The sequence below is a fragment of the Schistocerca serialis genome, chromosome 8 (assembly GCF_023864345.2).
Source record: "Schistocerca serialis cubense isolate TAMUIC-IGC-003099 chromosome 8, iqSchSeri2.2, whole genome shotgun sequence".
In the NCBI taxonomy this organism is placed as follows: Eukaryota; Metazoa; Arthropoda; class Insecta; order Orthoptera; family Acrididae; genus Schistocerca; species Schistocerca serialis.
The window spans coordinates 610,811,347-610,833,200 of record NC_064645.1 but is presented as its reverse complement, the minus strand read 5'-3'; the positions used below and the strand labels follow the sequence as shown (position 1 = coordinate 610,833,200).

General features: G+C 41.6%; 1 protein-coding gene across 1 annotated transcript in view; it reads left to right on the top strand.

Moving 5' to 3' along the window:
* Nucleotides 1-21,854, top strand: part of LOC126417162 (dynein axonemal heavy chain 2) — a 959,377-nt gene that overhangs the window by 843,263 nt on the left and 94,260 nt on the right. Inside the window, 1 exon segment of the mRNA XM_050085060.1 lies at nt 15,749-15,757. Coding sequence (XP_049941017.1) covers nt 15,749-15,757 — 9 coding nt within the window.

Genomic DNA, 21,854 nt, shown 5'->3' with positions numbered 1-21,854 from the left:
TGCCGACAATCTGTTTGCGGGCGCCAACCCAGGTCCGCGCTGTCCCTGGCGTCGCACCGTGTGATGGAAGATTCAAAATCCTGTGGAGTGTCCTCCGCGGCCATCGTGGAAAGATCTTGTGTTCTCTTGAGACGTGACTCCTTGATGGAGCTAAGTAAGGGTTTCCAGCCCTTGCTCAACTGAAAACCTGTGTCTCAGTTTATGAGATCGTTCGTTACACGAATTTCAATGGCCTCCTTGAAGATGCTGTCGCAATAGAAGCTGGTAGGGGCCAGAATCTTGGTGTCTTGATATTTCACATTGTGCCCAGTTTCCGAGCAGTGTTCTGCCAGTGCCGATTTTTTGGGCTGGCCTAGGTGCATGTGGCATTGGTGTTCTTTGCAGCGGTCTTTGATTGTTCGGATCATTTGACCGATGTAGGATATCCTGCAAGTGCATGGAATATTATATACACCCGTTTTCTTGAGGCCAAATCCATGTTTCACTATCCCCAGTAAGTCGCGTATCTTGGACAGTGGTCAGTAGACTGTGTCAATTTTGTGTTGTTTTAGCAGTCTCCCAATGTTTCATGTCACGTTGCCTGCATACAGTAGAAGGGAAAGGCCTGGTTCATAATCTTTATACTGTTATTCATCTGGGTTTCTGCTGCATTTCCGTCCTCTGAAGGCTGTCTGGATCTGTCGGTTGCTGCACCCATTCTTGAGGAACACATTTTCTAGATGTTTAAGTTCTTTGTGTAGATTTTGTTCATCCGATATCGAGTATGCCCTGTGAACCAGTGTGTTGAGCATCCTGTTGAGTTGTGCAGGATGGTGGCAGCTTGAAGCATGTAAATATAAGTCCTTATGTGTAGGCTTGCGGTACACACTATGACCCAGTGTGCCATTAGATCTCCGCTCTACAATTACATCAAGAAAGGGTAATTTTCCTTCCTTCTCGATTTCCATGGTGAACCATATGTTCTCATGGACTGAATTTAGACGTTCTAAAAGCATCTGTAGCTGATCAGGCCCATGGGACCAGATGACAAACGTGTCATTCATGTATCAGAAAAAACACCCAGGTTTCCATTCAGCCACTTGTAGTGCCTCTCCATAAATAAGTTGGCTACCACTGGTGAGAGATGGATCCACATAGCCACACAGTCAGTCTGTTCGTAGTATTGGCCGTTGAAGATGACGCAGGTGGACGTAAGTACTTGCAGGAAAAGTTGTGTCAACTCGGGACCAGATTGCTCGCTGATAAGATGGATCGAATCTTCTAGTGGGACCCGTGTGAAGAGTGACACGACATCAGTGCTGACCACAATGTCTGTTTCTCGTAGGGTCAGCTCCTTAAGATGGAATGAAGTCCATTGAGTTCAGAATATGGTGCTTGTGCTTTCCCACATACGGTCTGAGCAGGCCTGCCAGGTGTTGTGCGAGGGGGTACGTGGGGGCCCCTATGTTGCTGACAATCTGACGCGTCCTTTCTTATGTGCCTTAGGGAGGCCATATATTCTCGGAGCTACTGTGGAATGCTGTCGAAGTCCCTTGATATCCTTCTCTTCAACTGCGCCATTTTTCAGTAGGGTGGCAGTGCTTATTTGTATCCTGGTGGTAGGGTCCGTCTTGATCTTACAGTGTGCCGGGTCATCAAGTAGTTGGAGCATCTTCTGTTCATAGTCCTGTCTGTTTAGAACAACTGTGGTGTTTCCTCTGTTGGCAGGTAGGACGACGGTCTGCTTGTCTTCTCTGAGGGTCCGAAGTGCCGCTCTTTCTTTCCATGAGGTGTTGCTGGTGGGCGGTTTCACCTTGGAGAGAATCTGATATGTTTCTCTCCTGACTTCTTCTGCCTTGTCCTTGGTTAAGCCCCAGACCGCCTGTTCCACTACAGAGATGATCTCAATGGAGTGGAGGTAAGCTGGTGTTGGTGCAAAGTTGAGTCCCTTTTCGAGTATGGAAGTGGTTGCGTTGTCCAATAGCTTCCCCATGAGGTTAATCACAGTTCATTTCATTGGCTCTGTCTCTTCTTGTTCTTTGCCTAGTAGCCTTGCAAACTTGTCAATCTGTTTTTCAGTGGATTTCAAGTGTGTCCAGTCAGCCTGGGCCCATGTGACACCATCCACCCATTCCCAGGAACGGTCTTGAAATGTGGAAGCTAATTGTAGGTGAAGGTGCAGCAGTTCTTTGGCATTCTAGTTGAGTTGTTGTGGAGTGTAGCGAATCCTCTCCCTGACCAAGGCCAGGAGGGCTCGTTTCTTTATATGGTTTGCCACAGGGTTGCATATACATTTTTACAAATGTAGAAATCGTGTTCTTGTCTCTACACCTTAGTAAAAAGGCAAGGGAACTAAGCATACCTCCTTTCTGGTTCCAAAGCTTATCTAATTTCTTCACCAGGTGGTACATATCCTACCCGTAGAGGTTGTTGATATGTTTATTGGAGGCTTTCCCAGCATACATGTTGTTTCCAGGGCTCTCGGGTGTGCAGCCGGATGTGATCATTGAAGTCCCACTATATTTCGGCAAATAACCTTTCTGCCATCATCAGGTGGTTCTGATGGAATGGTCTGTCTGCTCATTGTCGGTGTTATTTATGTCCGTCAGTTGGCCATCGATTCCCTGAAGGTCCGATTGCGGCTGCCGACATTCTGATTGCGAGCACCAACAATCCATGTGTGCGCGCTGACCCAGGTCTTCACATGTGTCCCACAAAAATATTCGAACAATCTTATCAGCAAGAAATTTGGTCCCAAGTTGACACACCTTTTCCTGCATGTACTTACATCTACCTACTTCATCTTCAATGGCCAATACTACGAACAGACTGACTGTGTGGCTGTGGGGAGCCCTCTCTCACCAGTCTTAGCCAACTTATTTATGGTGAGTTTCGAAGAGGAGGCAGTACAATTGGCTGAACAGAAACCTGGGTGTTTTTTCAGATACATGGACAACGTGTTTGTCATCTGGGCCCATGGGCCTGATCAGCTGCAGACAATTTTAGAACATCTAAATTCAGTCCATGAGAACATATGGATCACCATGGAAATCAAGAGGTAAGGGAAATTACCCTTTCTTGATGTAATTGTAGAGCGGAGATCTAATGGCACACTGGGTCATAGCGTGTACCGTAAGCTTACACATACAGTCTTATATTTACATGCCTCGAGCTGCCACCATCCTGCAAAACTCAACGGGATGCTCAATACACTGGTTCACAGGGCATACTCAATGTAGGATGAACAAACTCTACACAAAGAACTTAAACATCTAGAAAATGTGTTCTGCAAGAATGGGTACAGCAACTGACAGATCCAGACAGCCTTCAGACGATGGAAATGCAGCAGAAACCCAGATGAATAACAGTATAAAGATTATGAACCAGGCCTTGCCTTTCTACTGTATGCAGGCAACGTGACGTCAAACATTTGGAGACTGCTAAAACAATACAAAATTGTCACAGTCTACCGACCACCGTCCAAGATACATGCCATACTGGGGATGGTGAAAGATGCATTTGGCCTCAAGAAAATGGGTGTATATAATATTCCATGTGGTTGCAGGAAATCCTACATCAGTCAAACGATCCGAACAGTCAAAGACCACTGCAAACAACACCAGCGCCACACGCGCCTAGGCCACCCCAACAAATCGGCACTGGCAGAACACTGCTCAGAAACTGGGCACAATGTGAAATACGAAGAGATCAAGATTCTGGCTCCTACCAGCTTCTACTGGAACAGCATCTTCAAGGAGGCCATGTAACGGACAATCTCATAAACTGAGAGACAGGTTTTCAGCTGAGCAAGGCCTGGAAACTCTTACTTAGCTCCATCAAGGAGTCACGCCTCAAGTGAACACAAGATCTTTCCACGACGGCTGCGGGAGACACTCCACAGGATTTTGCATCTTCCACCACTCGACGTGACGCCAGGGACAGTAAGGACCTGGGTTGGCACCCGCAAATAGATTGTTGGCGATTGGAATTGGACCATTGGTGCTCACAATCGGAATGTCGGCAGCCGCAATTGGACTGTCGGTGCAGGGAATCGAAGCCCAACTGACGGACATAAATAACACTGACAATGAGCAGACAGACCATTCCATCAGAACCAGCTGATGATGGCGGAAAGGTTGTTTGCCAAAATATCATGGAACTTGAACTATCGCATCCGGCTGGACACCTGAGAGCCCTGCTGGAAACAACACATATGTCGGGAGAGCGTCCGATCACATATCAACATATTTATAGATTCTGGGAGTGAAGTGTCACTTATTTCTCTTTACATACTAAACATCACTTACCATCACTATTACCAGTAACGGGAGTGTACATAGTCAGTATTACTGGAATGAAGAGCAAAGCTGTAAAACATGACACCGAGGTGAACTGCAATATTGGGAATATCCCATTTTGACAGACACTGTTAGTAGTAGAAAATATCAATAGGGGTGTGTTGTTTGGCCTTGATTGGCTGTCAGGATTTAACATCATATTAAATTTTATGGAGAATTTTGGTAAAGGTGACTACAAATATTGTGTACCGTTTGCATTTGAGAATCAATGTTAATGATTAACAGTGACAGCACAGTTGTCACCAGAGATTGAAAAGGTAAGTTATGTGTCACATCGTGTTGACATACAGGGCAAAGTAAATGAATCGCCAATATTAATCAATGATCAAAAATTGGATTTATCTAAAATTCTATTGGAACATGAAATGGTATTTTCTGATCACCCAGCTAGTATTAGTGACTATGTATGTAAATTTAGAATCAAAGATAGAACTCCATTTTTCTGTAAGCCTTATCCAATACCAGTAAGTTTAAAAGAAGCAGTTAAGGAAGAAATTGACAAAATGATTGACATTATCCTAATAAAACGTAGCTCTAGCATAATGAATAACGCCTTGGTAGTAGTAAGAAAGGCTGCAGGAGCTGTGCGATCAGTACTAGAAACACACACTTTGAATAAGCATATAGAAATGGAATGAGACAGATCCATTAAAATTGATGAATTATTGTCCAAATTTGAGAAAAGAAAGTATTTTAGCACGATGGTCCTGACTGCTAGATATTGACAAATTCGATTATGTCCTGAATCAAAGAAATATACAGCATTTCTATTTGATGGGAAATCATATCATTTTAATGCGTTACCATTCAGGCTAAATATCTCAGTATCCGTGTTTATACGTGCACTAGATGAGGCGTTAGGAAGGGAATTGTTAAAGGAATTAATAATATATGTAGACGATATACTAGTAATCTCATCTACCTGGGAAGAACATTGCCTGACCTTGAGTAAAACTCTGAAAAGGTTTAAAGAAAAAGTTATTACAGTAATATTGTCTAAATAGCACATAAGAAAGGACGCGTCCGATTGTCAGCAAGTTTTTAGGGCATATCATGGGAGTGCAAGGAATTAGACCAGATCCAGAACATATAAAGGCCATCAAGGAGTGTCCACCACCTAAAAACATAAGACAATTGAAGGGATTTATTGGAATGGCTGGGTCCTATAGATGATATATACGAAGTCAAGAGTTGAACCACCCAAGACTTTTACGTTTATTAAGGAAGGGAGTACCATGGGTTTCGGACCATGAAGCCAATGATGTGTTTGAAAATGTGAAAAGAGCACTGGTCGAATCACCCACATTACACCATCCAGTTATGGGTGAGCCATTTAAAATATTAACAGATGCATCTGACTATGGTGTAGCAGCAGAACTTTCCCAAGGAGAGTGGGGTCTGGAAAGTACAAATCACTGATCTATACCTTTTGCTAGCTGAAGTCTTAACAAACATGAATTAAACTACACAGCCACAGAAAAGGAACTATTGGCAGTAGTATGGAGTATCCAGAAATTCCAGACACTAGTATGGAGGTCAGAAATCCATGTATATACGGACCATCAAGCAATAGTCGATTGTTACATAGTAGATTAATGCGATAGATGTTATTCCTACAGGAGTATGACATTAGGATACAGTAGGTACAATGAGCTGAGAATATTGTGCCTGACACCTGGTCTAGATTACCTGTAGGCATGGATGAATTGAAACGTACTGAAGGACCTGGCATAATTTTTGCAATTAATTTTATGACAGTAGAATATCCACACACCAGGGTATGAGAGATGGGTAAAAGAATAACGGAATACATACGTCTTGATCCCTACTTTACAGAAACATTTGCTGTGTGTATTAGAAAGTCTTTACCTCCCAATCAAGCAGGGAAATGGAAGGTTATAGAGCATAATTTATTTTGGAGAGACAATATAACGTCACAACGTTGGCGTTTGTGCATGTCGAAGTTAATGGAGGACAAGATTCTGTGATATGTTCATATGGGATGTGGGCATTCAGAATAAAGAAATGTATAGCTCATATGAATAAGTTCTGTTATTTTAAGAAGCTAGGACATAAGGTAGCATCTTTAATTAGGACTTGTGAGACCTGTCAAAAGGTGAAAGAGAGTAACACTCATGTTAAATACAAAATGTATCTGATCATTCTGAAGGCATTACACAATCTTACAGCAGCGGATTTCTTTGGACCAATTCCAAAAGGAAAGGGAGGAGTGTCATACATTTTTGTCCTCATAGGTTGTCGGTCAAAGTATGTTAAGTTGTATCCTATTAAGAAAGCAAATACACCTACTGTGATCACTGTCTGCAACAATACTTTCTCGAGGTAGGCAAACCAAAATGATTTGTTTCCGATAATGGACCACAGTTTGTTAGTACCAATTTTAAAGAATTTTTAGCATGGAAAGATATTTGTCAAGTATTAATATCCAACTATAACTTATCTTTGAATCCGTGTGAAAGGGTTATGAAAGAAATCGGGAAATTATGCCGCATCTACTGCCATGAAAAACATATGCTATGGGCAACGAAGATCAAAGACTTTGAACTTATTTTACATGAATTACCACATTTAGCAACAGGATTAACACATTAGAATTAATAGGCAAACCCTTTGTAAGAGAACCTCATATTAAATGTTTAATTTGGCCTGAACAACCTACTGATGATTGCCAACTTGAACAAGAAATAGTTTCTAAAAATCTAGTTGACAAAGCACAACAATGAGTGAGTACACAGAATGAGAAGGCTATCGAACCTATGTACAAGGTCGATGACCTAGTTCTCGTAAAACAGCATCTCCAGAGTTCTGTCCTGAAGAAGGGGACACACAAATTTTTCCAGGAATATGAAAGACCTTACCAAGCCTTACCTTTAATAGATCCTATAACAGGATCAGAAAATGGAAAATACGACGTATGAGTCATAAAGTTGTATATTCCCCAGGGACGTTAACAATCTGTGTTAACGGGCGGAGTGACAACCGTCGGATCCTGAGTTGTTTTCACTGAGTCTTTTGTAGTATTTTTCCTGCACTGAATTCCCTTCAAATCTTAAACTATTCTGTTATCTATTGATGAATTCTTAAACTATCTTATAATTTTAGCGTATAGAAAACCAGATATGACTGAAAATTGATAGACTTAAGGGAATCACAGATAAACAGTGATCCCTAGACATGAAATGATATGAATAGAATATAGTATTAATGGAAAAATAATATCATGGTACTATTCAAACAGAGTGATATTGAGACAAGATAAACTGAACAGTCTGTCGGGTTCAGCTAAACTGGTGGCTGTCCGACCTTTGCTTAACGTGATTCAGAAGAATGAAGACCTTCAGTTGAGCAACAATATCTTTATTGCGGGCGCGTACCTGACGACGCCCGGCATGCATGGACAGATCGGAGCTATAAAATTTGCTTCCGGCCTATACAGAGAATCCTTAATCCTCGGAAACTTCCGTAGTTAGGAGAGGAAACGGTACTCGTCAACACAAGCCAGGAGGCACGGAACTACTCTGACGTCGTGTACAGTAATTATGACTGCACAGCACTGCACTGACACACGCGCACAGCACACAAACACACACACACCGGCGAGCTTGAATTAGCGTGCGGGAGCGTCACTACATCAGCCCCCCGGGCGGAAGCGGAGCGTCGGCGTCGAGATACCGCGCCGGAAAGTGCACCCGACGTCCAGAACGGGTCATCCTCGGAGGAGGAGGAGGAACAACGTCAGGAGGCGGATGTTGTGCTGCGTTGGGTGGCGGATGTTGAAGAGCCGGCGCCGGAGATGTGGCGTCAGTGTCTGGAACAGCGGTAGATGGATGCCTACGACGAGGTGCCGCTAGTGGGGTGTCAGGAAAAACATACGCAGGTTTAACCCGATTCAACGCAACAGTCGTGGTTTTGCCGTTCACTAGGATATCCATGGTGTGGGCACTGCGCCGTAGCACTTCATTTGGACCTGAATAAGGAGCTTGTAGAGGCGGTTTAACGCCCTCAGTGCGGAGCATGACGTGACGACATTGTTCCAGGTCTTGGTGCACGAAAGTGAGCGGCTTGCCATGCCGTGTGGCTTTCGGAGGGCGAATCTTTGATACATGGTCCCTCAATCGTCGCAAGAAATCCGGCTGGCCAGTAGCAACTGTCTCTGTGGCATCAGCGTCTACAAAGTCACCAGGAAGGCGCAGTGTTTCTCCATAAACCAGTTCTGCCGCTGACGACCCCAGGTCTGGTTTGAAAGTTGTCCGTAAGCCTAACAAGACCACTGGTAGTGCGGTTGTCCAGGTTTCTTCGTGGCACATCAGCGTGGCCTTCAAACAACGGTGCCAGTGTTCGATCATTCCGCTGCTTGCTGGGTGATATCTTGTGGTCTTATGGTGGGTGTAACCACAAAACTTGGCCAGCTGTGAGAACAGGTCTGATTCAAATTGCCGTCCGCGGTCAGTGGTAATATGTAGTGGGCATCCAAATCTTGCCAACCAAGTCATTGCAAAAGCGGAAGCTAATGTGTCTGCTGTGATATTATCCACCGGCACTGCCTCCGGCCGATGTGTAAAACTGTCGATCATTGTAAACAGATATCTTTGCCTGTTCGAAGGTGGAAGTGGTCCGACTACATCTAAATGAACGTGGGCAAATCGGGCGGTGGTATCCGGAAAATCGCCGGTCGGTGCGTGTACATGGCGGTTAATCTTGCAGCGTTGGCACTGAAGGCAAGATTGGACCCACTCGCGGCAGTCTTTTTGCATGCCTGGCCACACGAAACATTGCGATACTAGGTGGAATGTCAGTCGTACCCCGGGATGGCACAATCCATATACTATATCAAAGGCTTGTCTTCTAAAAGCCGGCATCAGAAAGGGACGGGGTCGGCCATGAGAAACGTCGCAGTATAGCTGTGTATCTTCCCCCGGAACATCAACGAGTTTCAGTTGCAATGCGGAAGCCGTGTCTTTAACATAGGCAAGGAGTTCTTCGTCGTCTCTCTGTGCCTGTGCCAGTGCAGGAAAGTCTATGGTACTGGAAACACTGCTGATCCGCGAAAGGCAATCCGCAACAATGTTGTCGATCCCAGAAATATGTCTAATGTCGGTAGTAAACTGGGCCATGAACTCAAGGTGATGAAATTGACGGGGAGAGCAGTTGACACTATTCCGACGGAAGGCGAACGTGAGTGGCTTGTGGTCTGTATATATCGTGAAAGTTCGCACTTCCACTTGGGGGCGAAAATATTTCACTGCCTGGTATACTGCCAGGAGCTCACGGTCATATGTGCTCCATTTTCTCTGTGCAGGCGAAAGCTTGTGGGAATAATACGCCAGTGGCTGCCATGCGTTGTCCGACCATTGTTGTAACGTGGCACCGATCGCCGTCTGGCTCGCATTTACGACAATTGCTAATGACGCGTCAAGCCGTGGGTGTGCAAGAACTGCCGCGTCGGCCATGCTCCTCTTTATTGCCTCGAACGCAGACTACATGTCCTCTGTCCACTGTATCAGAGACTTGCTATTTACTTTAGGGCCTGATAATGCCGCCGTCAAAGGTTCCTGCAGCTCCGCAGCGTGAGGAAGGTGTCGTCGATAAAAATTGAGCATCCCCAAAAAACCACGTAATTCTTTGATCGTAGTTGGTTGGGGTAGCTGCAAGATAGCGTCCACCTTCTCGGACAGAGGAAGAGAGCCTTCAGCAGAAATCTTATGGCCAAGAAATGTCACCTCTGACTGCCCAAAAACACACTTGTCCACGTTCAAGACGACACCGTAACGCTCCAATCGCTCGAAAATCTCTCGCAGATGTTGTCGGTGTTGATCGCGGTCAGCAGAGAACACTAACACATCGTCCAGGTAGGCGAAACAGAACAGCAGCCCCTGGAGAACCGAGTCTATAAACCTTTGCCAGGTCTGAGCGGCATTGCGTAAACCGAAAGTCATAAATTTGCTTTCAAATAAACCGAAAGGCATTATTATTGCAGTCTTTGAAATGTCGTCATTGGCCACCAGAATCTGTGTATACGCTTTAGCACAGTCCAGAACTGTGAACACCGTGGCACCATGTAAAGCGTGTTTATAATCCCTCAGTAACAGAACGGGATATCTGTCCGGCACTGGTCGCGCGTTAAGCGCACGGTAGTCACCGCATGGGCGCCAAGCTCCACCCTTCTTCGGAACAAGATGTAATGCGGAGGACCACGGGCTCTTAGATGGCTGCATTATGCCCTCGCGAATTATGGCGTCAAATTCTGCCTTCGCTATCTTCAATCGGTCCGGAGCGAGACGCCTAGGTCGGCATGCTACTGGGGGACCATCAGTCGTTTGAATGTGATGCACCGTGTCATGTGGTATGAACCTGGGAGCGCCGGGCGGCCTGGTCAAGTTCAGATAGTTAAGCAGTAATTCAGTGTACTCACCCTCCGTAGCATGGACCAACTTGGCACTGTGCGTTGCGGTGTTGCGACGGAAACCCGTGACTGCTAAGCCAGTGACGCTGTCTACCAAGCGTGCGTTCGCGACGTCTGGCAGCAGGTGGTAGTGCGCGAGGAGATCAGCCCCGACGATTGCCTCCGTGACGTCAGCCACTGTAAAATTCCACTCGTACGCGCGACGTAGGCCGAGATTAAGCTCCATCCTCTGTGTGCCATATGTTGCGATGGAAGAATTGTTGGCAGCCGTCAGACAGAAGGCAGTTGGCGGCCGGCAACGATGTATGGCTGTTCATGGTATGATACTCAGGTCCGACCCAGTGTCTATTAAAAACTTAACGCCGGAACTCCTATCGGTAAGGAACAGGCACTTGGAGGATAACCGGCAGTCGGTTGCGCCTATTGTCGACCGGCGGTGGCGTTTGGGTGCGAGCATGGCGATGTGCACTTCCTTGCCTGATCGCCGAATTGTCGGTGGTACCAGCACAACAGTACCTCGCCTTGCGCAGTGGTAGTACCGCCGGGAGATCTGCTTCTCGAACGCTGCCGTCTGTATCGGCTTCTTCTATTATTGTCGTCGTCACGTGCCAGCAGCGCACTGACCTGGGCGCACAAAAGCTCAACCTTGGCAGCGAGAGAATCCTGGTCGGCTCGTGCTACAGACGCGGTACTGTTTGCACTGTTATCCAACGCCGCGACTGCGCTGACCGGAGCCGGTGTGATCGCGTCCTGAATCCGGTCTGCTAGCTGTGCCATGTCATCCAGCGGCATGTCCGTTTGTGAGGCCATTATGGCTTTTATTTGCAGCGGCAACTTACTGCTCCACAGCGTTCTGAGCAGACTGTCTGGCACAGTAACGGTGTCAACTTTGCTGCGTAGATGTCGCAGGTATTGAGAAGGCTTCCTGTCGCCAATTTCTTCCTGTGTCAGAACCTGATGTATGCGGTCCTCTTGCGACGCGGCCACCCGTCGAATCAACTCTGATTTTAGCCTGGCATAAGCTCCAGCCTCGGGCGGTGCTGTGATTATGTCCTGCACCTCGGCTGCATAACGTTGGTCGAGTTGGCTCACAATCAGCGCAAATTTAGTTGCTTCGACCGTTATTCCAGCGCAGCTAAAACTTGCCTCTGCCTGCACGAACCAGAGTACCAGGTTGTCGGGCCAGAACGGCGGCAAATGGACTGCAATCCTGGAGACGGCCTGCTGTTCGGTCATTATGTGCTCGTTACTTACGTAGCTCACGGCTGCTTCTTCTTAATCATGTCGGTCTCTGCTTGAATCACGTCGGGGTCACCACTTGTTGGGTTGAGCTAAACTGGTGGCTGTCCGACCTTTGCTTAACGTGATTCAGAAGAATGAAGACCTTCAGTTGAGCAACAATATCTTTATTGTGGGCGCGTATCTGACGACGCCCGGCATGCATGGACAGATCAGAGCTATAAAATTTGCTTCCGGCCTATACAGAGGATCCTTAATCCTCGGAAACTTCGGTAGTTAGGAGAGGAAACAGTACTCGTCCACACAAGTCAGGAGGCACGGAACTACTCTGACGTCGTGTACAGTAATTACGACCGCACAGCACTGCACTGACACACGCGCACAGCACACAAACACACACACACCGGCGAGCTTGAATAGCGCTCGGGGGTGTCGCTACAAGTCTTTTATGTATGTATAAAATATAGTGTAAAGTGATTAACTAAATAACTATTTAATCGTAGTGTATAATTTTCTATTTTTATAGAATATTTTATGCCTTTTATGAAATGTGATGTAAATGGAAGGGTTTGTATAATTTTTTGAAGGGGTTGGGTATTATAGATTAAAGCATGATTTACACTAACAAATAACACAGAACACACTCCACAGCTTTCAAACGAACCTCACAAACAAGTGTGACTGGTTTGTCATCATTTGCCATTCCATAGGTGTTGCTAAGATATTCTTTGGGGACTTCAAAGGCGAAGGTGAGAATGTTCGTTCTGTAGGAGAAGTTTAACACCATACCTTCTCCTGCTTCTAACTCAAGTACCGATGAAGTAGGGATCCTGCGTAGGGGGGTGGGAAGGGTTTCCTGTCTTTGGGGCTATCTTCTTTCTCTACTTCAATCTTAGCAACCATTTCTAATATTTCCTTTCTTAACTCTCATTTGAGTACCTGTCTATCTTTTCCTCTTTACATACTCAACTACTTCAACCGCAGAAGTCCTTCTCATTTTACACAGTTTCCAATAACCTACAACTTATTTTATATAAGTAGGCCAAAGTATCAGGCTACACAAAGACACTTATGCATACACACAAAAAATACCATTACACAAACAATGATCTTACACATGGGAGAACGGTCAAGCGTTGTAGTGGGAAAGGAATGTGTACATCGGGAAAGGATGCACACATTGTCATTTACGGTGGCAGTGTGTGTGTGCGCTAATTGTTAAGGAAGGTCAGTGATGACTGGTAGGATAGTGGGACTTCTATAAGTAAACACATTTTGTATGAATAGTGTATAGAGGTAGAGTATATACCAACAGTATAAAAGTTGAAAAGTAGAGGAGGACTCTAGGGCACTAAATGAAATATTAAGAAGCAAGTGTAAAGTGTGAAGTAGATTTTTAATTTTACCAGAGAATATTTAATTATAGTGTGCATAAAGATGTATATTAGGGCAAGGAACCATGAGGCCTACTCGTAAACGATAAGGAGGTTGCACCCAGCATTTCTTGTATATGAAGGCCAGATAGGCAGACCTAAGAAAGGCTCCAAGAAGAGGATTGATCTGTACCATAGGAGATCTGGAATTTAAAGAGGTGTACCTCCCAAAATGGAAGGAGGAAGGGCACTCATAGGGTCAACCCACATGTAAGGTATAGATGCTGATCCAAGGGGAAAAGGACAGTATCGTGACAGAAGTCACACGTTTTGTAGGAATTATTCTGGTAAGTTTGAATTTTATATTTCACTTGCATTATTATATTATCTGAGTGTCAATCGGAACACTTTTATTTTGCCCAAAGTTCCTCCAGACTACTATAAGTAAAGAGGCAATTACGTACTAAAGAGGTAGTACAGAGAATTAGAATAAAGGATGAAATATTCAAGGGTCCATGACATCTGGAATTTTTGATTGGAAAAAGGGCAGAAAACAAAAATTTTGATCCTTCGATTTTTAGATATTGAAAGAGCTAACTCCAACGTATTTAAAGGTTCACATTTTATAATTGTAGTAGAATGGAAAAAAGGAATGACCAAGCAATAATAACAAGAGTCTTTATGATTAGTAACAGAAAAACATGTATTGTGAAAAATGAAGTTTTATCCTATGTGATATTAATGTACATGGTAATTATATATAAAATATCGCATGTTTGATCTAAGGAGGGGGATATGTAGTGATTCAAGAATTTCCACATAATAATTGTAATTGTTATAGACAATCAAAATATGATGTGTCTAGAGACTCTTACTTAATCGTGGTGTTAGACTTGCTAGAAGCAAGACCTGTTTTTTGAATTTCTGGTGATTATTAAACCCATCACAATGTAATTTTATTTATTTGTATCTATTGGGTATCAGCGTAGTTGACTTGCAAGAGTTTGTATGCTTATATGTGAGACTTGTGGAGATGAAAATTTACCTGAACAGAACTGAAAGTATGAGGGTACCGAGTTATTTCTATTGAGAGACAGAGCATTTTTGTTTCCCCTAACCAGCATTAATTCTTTGGAGAAGAAGTTGTAGAGATTGATGCAGCTGCATATCCAGAGTAGAGGATCTACTAAACATTTCCAGTAAGTGAACTGTAGTAACAGAAGTTTGAAGTTCCCAATCAAGTTTTGCACTCATTCTCTTGTCATCAAAAGCATTAGAATTGCTTGTCCCATCAAGCACAGCTGCTTGCAGTCCGGCCTTGGCAACCAGAAAGAGTGGTCATGAGTATGTGAGCTGTGTTTATGTAAATGTGTGTGTGAATTTTGTCTATTTCAGATGAAGGCCTTCTGTCCAAAAGCTTACATGTTTAGTAGTCTTCTGTTGTGCCTGTCTGCGATTCAACATCCCTGCTATATGGTGAGAAGCAATCTATCCTTTTCATAATATTATTTTAGAGATTACTGTATGATTACCATGTGTATTTGTGCACACTCCATACAATCAAAAATGGAGAAGAATCTGTAGCGATATGAAGCTCATGAAATTGACTTATTGAAAGCTAAGAGACCAAGGGCTTGAAGAAGATTATGAAAAAGGAAAGGACATTAAATTGAACACATAATTTACATAAAAAACATCAAGAGAATTAAAATATAATAATTTAAGTAACTGACAAGTGATAACATAAATGAATACAATGTTATATCTAAAAACAAAGATGATGTAACTTACCAAACAAAAGCGTTGATAGAGACACTAACAAACACAAACACACACACAAAATTCAATCTTTCACAACCCACGGTTGCTTCATCAGGAAAGAGGGAAGGAGAGGGAAAGACGAAAGGATGTGAGTTTTAAGGGAGAGGGTAAGGAGTCATTCCAATCCCGGGAGCGGAAAGACTTACCTTAGGGGGAAAAAGGGAAAGGTATACACTCGCACACACACACATATCCATCCATACATATACAGACACAAGCAGACACATGTAAAGGCAAAGAGTTTGGGCAGAGATGTCAGTCGAGGCGGAAGTACAGAGGCAAAGATGTTGTTGAATGACAGGTGAGGTACAAGCGGCGGCAACTTGAAATTAGCGGAGGTTGAGGGCTGGTGGGTAACGGGAAGAGAGGATATATTGAAGGGCATCCTCTCTTCCCAGCATAGTACACTAAAAAAAATGTACACAGGTGTAGATAAAAAGAAAAAGTAAAATGTGTTAACTTCTTAACAGTATTGTTTTGTCTAAAGATTTTATTTTTCTACAGTATTATTGCTGTTAATTTTTTTTTATAAATGTAAACAAAACGGGATCTAGAAAATGTATGTGCTATGTGATTGAATTATACCATATATATAAAATGATGGACCCATAGCATAGAATTCTCTTCTTCTTCTTCTTCTTTATTTGCTCTACAGCTCATGATGAGCCTTGGCCTCTTCTACAATTTCCTTCCATTTCTCTCGGTCCTTTGCCATAGAATTATTGTAATTAAATGTTCTGTAATTTAGGTACATAAATTATGTATGCCTCATAAAATCTGTTCAGTTTTCAGTACCTAAAATTTTGTAACTATGATTGATTTTCAGAAATGTTATGGCTAAAATTTATTAGTTATCTTAGCAAAACTATAATTAGAATCAGTGAAAGTAATACGGAAAACTGACAAAGCAAATATGTACTTGGACTTACTCCATAGATGTACATCATAAGCTGCTAAATAAATAAATTAATTAAAAGCCTCAGTGTTCAATAATGCATTCAGAGGACTGTTCTGCTGGTGCTGGCTCATAGCCTCTTTGCAGAATATTTTGTTTTCCTGTAGTTGTACTTGTGGAAGTGGGCCCACTTTTCATGCCACTGGTGGCCAGTGTACGTGGCCCCACGCCGAGCTGCTGCTGCCTGCAGTGCTGTTCGCATTACTAAGTTCCTGAATACATTGAAAAAGGCATTCAAGGTTCTCGTACACTCTCTCTGTTCATCAAGCAATAACTCTGATTGCCATTTTCTGTGTATGTAGATCTTCATTTCTTCAAACAGGTTCAATAACTGTCCTTTCGGTTCCTTATGCAATACTTCCAAATTATCATGTGTATTTCCTGCCTGAAATTTTTCCTTATTCAAATGTCAGCCTAAAAAATTAGTAGGCTTATTTTACAGCCATGAATAACAGCATATTAAAACTGCCATTCAGCTGTAACAGTGAAGGGGAAGGACTGAATATCATTTAACAATTAGCCAGGGCAAATGTAGGGTATGGACTGTCTTGTAACAAACTTATGTAACAAACTAAAGTAAAAACACATGACAAGAAGGGAAGACAGTAGGTCAGAAGGTCAAGAGGTTTGTTACCATGAAACAGGGGTCTACAAGATCATTCACCATAGTTGTAAATTGTTTTATTTTGGTCAGACAGGAAGTAATTTGAAGACTCACTTGAGGCAGCACACATACAAGAGCTATTCAAAAAGTAAGATGACTTTTCAAATTGTGCTGGTAACATTCATTCAGTTATTGATCTATTTCTTTTTTTGCTATGTTGGTACATATGTGCTGAACATATGCTTATAGTTTAGGTGTACAGCATACTTAAGTTGACAAATATAAAGTTTAGATGTGTTTTAGTGTGCTCAGCAATTTTCCATTATTATAAAAATTGTAGCAAAGACCTTGTGTCAAAATTTGTGTGAAAAATGTTATCAGATGCTCTAAAACATGTCAAATGCTGCCAGCAGCATACGGCAAGTCTGCTATAAGTAAAAAAAAAAAAAAAGTTTACAAGTGGCACAAGCTCTTCCAAGATGGCCTAGAAGATGCTAGTGACAAACCTTGCCCTGGACACCCCAGCACATCAACAACAGATCATAATGTTGAAGCTGTGAAGTAAATTGTTTTGGAAGATCATCAAATCACGATAAGAGAAATTGCTCTGGGTGTTGGCGTATTGGTCAGCTTGTGTATGCAATTGTTTTGGATGTTTTGGGCATAAGACAAGTGACAGCGAAGTTTGTTCCAAAACTTATCAATTTTGATCAGAAAAACCGTCGCATGAGCATTGCTCAGGAACTCTTGAATGATGTTAGTGATGATACTGATTTGTTGAAAGGGGTCATAACTGGTGACGAAACATGGGTTTATGGTTATGATGTCAAAATCACAGCCCAATCATCCCAGTGGATGCATCCTGGAAAGCAAGACTGGAAAAAGCATTCCAGGTCCGAACAAATGTCAAAGTTTTGCTCACTGTCTTTTTAATTACTGTGGCATAGTGCATCATGAATTTTCACCTCAAGGTCGTACAGTCAATAAGGACTGTTACCTTGACGTTATGTACCATTTGCAAGAAGCAATACACAAAAAACATCCAGAATTGTGGAAAAACAATTCATGGCTTTTGCATCACAACAGTGGACCTGCTCATTCATCGTTGCGTGTGAGAGATGTTTTGGTGAAAAATAACATGACATTCATGCCTCAGCCACCATATTCACCTGGTTGGTCCCCTGTGCCATTTTCCTGTTCCCAAAACTGGAGAAACCTATGAAAGGACGAAGATTTTCAATGATTGAGGAAATAAAAAATACACTGCTGGACGTATTTATAATTATTTTTATCATCATCATCTATGTACATTATAAAGTGTATTATTTTATTATACAATGTTTGTTTCTTCATAAACACATTCATGTCTGAAAGAACAGCCACTGCTGATGAACCACAGTTGCTCTTTAAACATTATGAAATTTTACTCAAAAATAATAAGTATTACATGCTTCAACAGATTAAAATCATGATCACAGCGAATGTCACTCCCTATTGTGGGTATTGCAGAATGGGTGTGTGAGAATTAGGAAATGTTAACTGTGGAGGTTTGGGTCAATCCAGGAAGTGTGCATGGATAGCCGAGTGGTCAAGATGACTACTTGTGATAAGCGTGAAATCCGGGTATGATTCCCAGGCCAGCACAAATTTTCATTTGTCATTAACAAACAGTACAGCTGAAGTCAACTTAGATTCACTGTTTGTGAGTAAAATTTCATAATTAAATTTGTATGGATTCGTCAGAACATGAATCCTGCTCGTCCATGTCCAATCTTTATTCAATATTTTTTAAATAAGCATTTCTACATGAACTCTTAACAATACCATAACACCAATGGTGGCCATTATGTATATTCCTTCTACCTTTCAGCCTTTTTTAGTTAGTACTGGTTTCCCATCTGACCTCGTGATGTTTATGCAAGTGCTTTTTTATTCTCAAAAATTTGCTTTATTTTTTCCTTATGCAGCATCTATCTTCTGTCTGTCTTCTAGTCATTCCTGCTTCGCCACTTGCACCTTCTGTCAGTCTAATTATTTAGACATCTGTATTTCTTTCAGAACTACCCAGTCATCTTCTAATATATTCCATTTGCCTTTTTCTACCAGTAGTTTCCTAATCCTCAATTTGAAATTCTCAGCAACTTCTGATTGTTTCCGTTCATTCTGGTTCCACACTATAACTTCATGTTGTTGTTGTGATCTGCAGATCAGAGACTGGTTTGATGCAGCTCACCTTGCTGCTCTGTCCTCTGCAAGCTTTTTTATTTCTGAATAACTACCGCAACCTACATATCACTGTATTCATCTCTTCGTCTCCCTCTATAATTCTTAATCACCCCCCACCCCCTCCCTCCTGCACCCACACTTCCCTCCCATACCAAATTGGTGATTCCTTGATGTCTCAGAATGTGTCCTATCAACTGATCCCTCTTTTATTTGAGCTGTGCCACAAATTTCTGTCCCTCCCAATTTCACTGAGGATAGGCTACAACCATTTCTCATCCCTCACTCAACCACTGCTTCCCTTTCATGCCCATCAGTCCTTACAAAGAAATGTTTGGATTCTCTACAAGTTGTAAATAGCCTTTTGCTCCCTGTGTTTTACCCCTGCTACCTTCAGAATTTCAAAGAGTGTATTCCAGTCAACATTGTTAAAATATTTCTCTAAGTCTACAAATCCTATAAACATAGGTTTGCCTTTCCTTTAAGAGAAGTGATACAGTCAGTATTGCCTTGCATGTTCCTACATTTGCTCATGACTGTTACAGCATCTGTTTAAAGCAAACTTGATTTCCATCCTCACGATCATGCTACTAGTACCGCTCTTATGTGACTGGCATAAAATTTGAATCGAAACCATATTTCAGATTTTAAAGACCTCCTTTGTTATGCACAATTGGATGACCGTTAATTGTAATAAATTTTCATGGAGTAGTTTTAAAGAAAAAATACCTTGTTTTTTAAGGATCTCCTTCAATCTGTTGCCTAAATTTCTTCTGTCTAGAACCCAGATTCTCTTGTAGATCTGTAAACCTTGTAGGTTGACGTGTCTCTTGAAATAACCTAGACGACAAACTGATTTGTATGTAATTTTCATTTTTAATAGTCCTAGATGCCTTGCTGCAATCAATTACGATGTTAACGCAGTGAAATACATTCCATTTGTACACAACTCCAGAAAAACTTTACATCTCTCCTTCTTTCCTTCTTGCCAGACAACATACAACCAATTTGCACCCAGTTAACATGTTTCCAAAGTATATCAGTAAAGATACAGTCATACTAAGATTGAAACATAGAACATTAAATCGAAAATAATTTACAGAAAATGGAATTCACTCAACAGCATAATAGAACAATTATGATAATATATACATTCACATAAACAAAAATTTATCTTTTTGTAGTATAGTAATTTTATGAAATTTGTTTTTTATTCGCAGGGGTTAATTGTGTTAGCATGGCATATACTACTATACAGTCAGAGTTTAAAACATTTCAAATAAGATAAAAAAAAGGATAAAATCATAAATTTGAGAATATACATGGTTGAGATGGCTTATTGCATGTTACAACTCCCCGCCCCCTCCCCTCCCCCAAGAGTTTTGCTCACATTCCACTGTGAGAGAAAGTCTTGCAGGCGTGCATGATGTTTACAGATTTGAAAAGTAGAACATGCAGTAAAATAAGTGTTTTCGAAATATCATTGCTGGTAAAAGGAGGTGGCTGGTGTGTACTGAATTGGAGGGTGGTGTCCGATAGTTCTTCATACTGCTGATGGTCTTGATGACTTTTTAGGAGTGGACACAGCTCCCCGGGTATTCCCTACAACATTCCACAGTGTATCAGCTTCAGAAACCAAAGTTCCCTAAACACATATATGAAATATTTCATGAGAAAATTGCAAGATAAACAACACTCTCAGAATCTGAATTTAAAAAAATGATAATAAAAAAAAATTAAATAAAAACAGAGAAATGTCAAAATAGCTTCTTAACTGATTTGAAGATAAATGAAATGAATAATTGGCAAACCTTTAGACAAAAGCAAATACTAACTCATTTCGGGGGAAAAAAAAGAAAAAAAAAACATTGTAAAAGGTTACTTCTCGTGGAAAAAAAAGAAGAAGAAGAAAAAAAAGGATTTTAGATTTTGTCAGATGTAATTATGCTGTTGAATTTTGTTCAAATAGTAATTAGCAATATTTAAAAAAATACTTATACTAAGACAGAAACTGTTAAGCAGATACTAATGCATTAGGGGAAACAAGACTAAAGCTAACACTCAGCAGTCAGTCAGCAGGAAAAAATAAGATAAATGATTTGTTCTCTTATACACTTGACTTCCTAAAACTACACAATTTTTTAAAAGCTAATACTATTTTGAAAACAGTCTTTTTTTGTTACTTTCATCGTAACTGTAAAATACAATACCACTTGCAATATTGTAGATTACAATACCAAATTCACAACCAAAAAATGTGATACCATATCTCTGTGCCTTTTTGGCACTACCACGGCTTACTATACTATTTTACATTGTCAATAGTTCATGAAATACTGTGTGCAGCATAGACACTACTAAAACGTCACAGTATCTGATAAATTCTGTGTGCTATTTATTTATTTATTTATTCCATGTGATCTGATGGTACACAGTGTGTTGCAGATGTTGGAAAATATCAGTTAATGTTGTTAACATATATTAACATATAGTATCCTAATGTATAATATTGCTCAATGTTTTCAATTCAACACAAATAGCAAGATTACTGTTCTAAGTATTCATTTACAGAATAAAAACAGTGACACAACAAATATGACTTCATGGCTTTTCTAAATTTTATGTTGTCTTCAATGGACTTAATACTAGTGGGAAGACTGTTGAACAGTTGGAGGCCCATGTGGAAAGCTCCATTTTTACACAGTTGAGTGTTAGTACATAAAACATGCAGATTTGAGTTTTTGTTGGTGTTGTGTTTATGTATTTCATTATTTTTTATGACTCTGGAGTCAGTTGGCACTGTGGGTTTCTGAAAAATTTTAGAGTCTTGAGAATGTATAGGCAAGGCAGTGTAAGGATTTCCATCTTTCTGAAGATG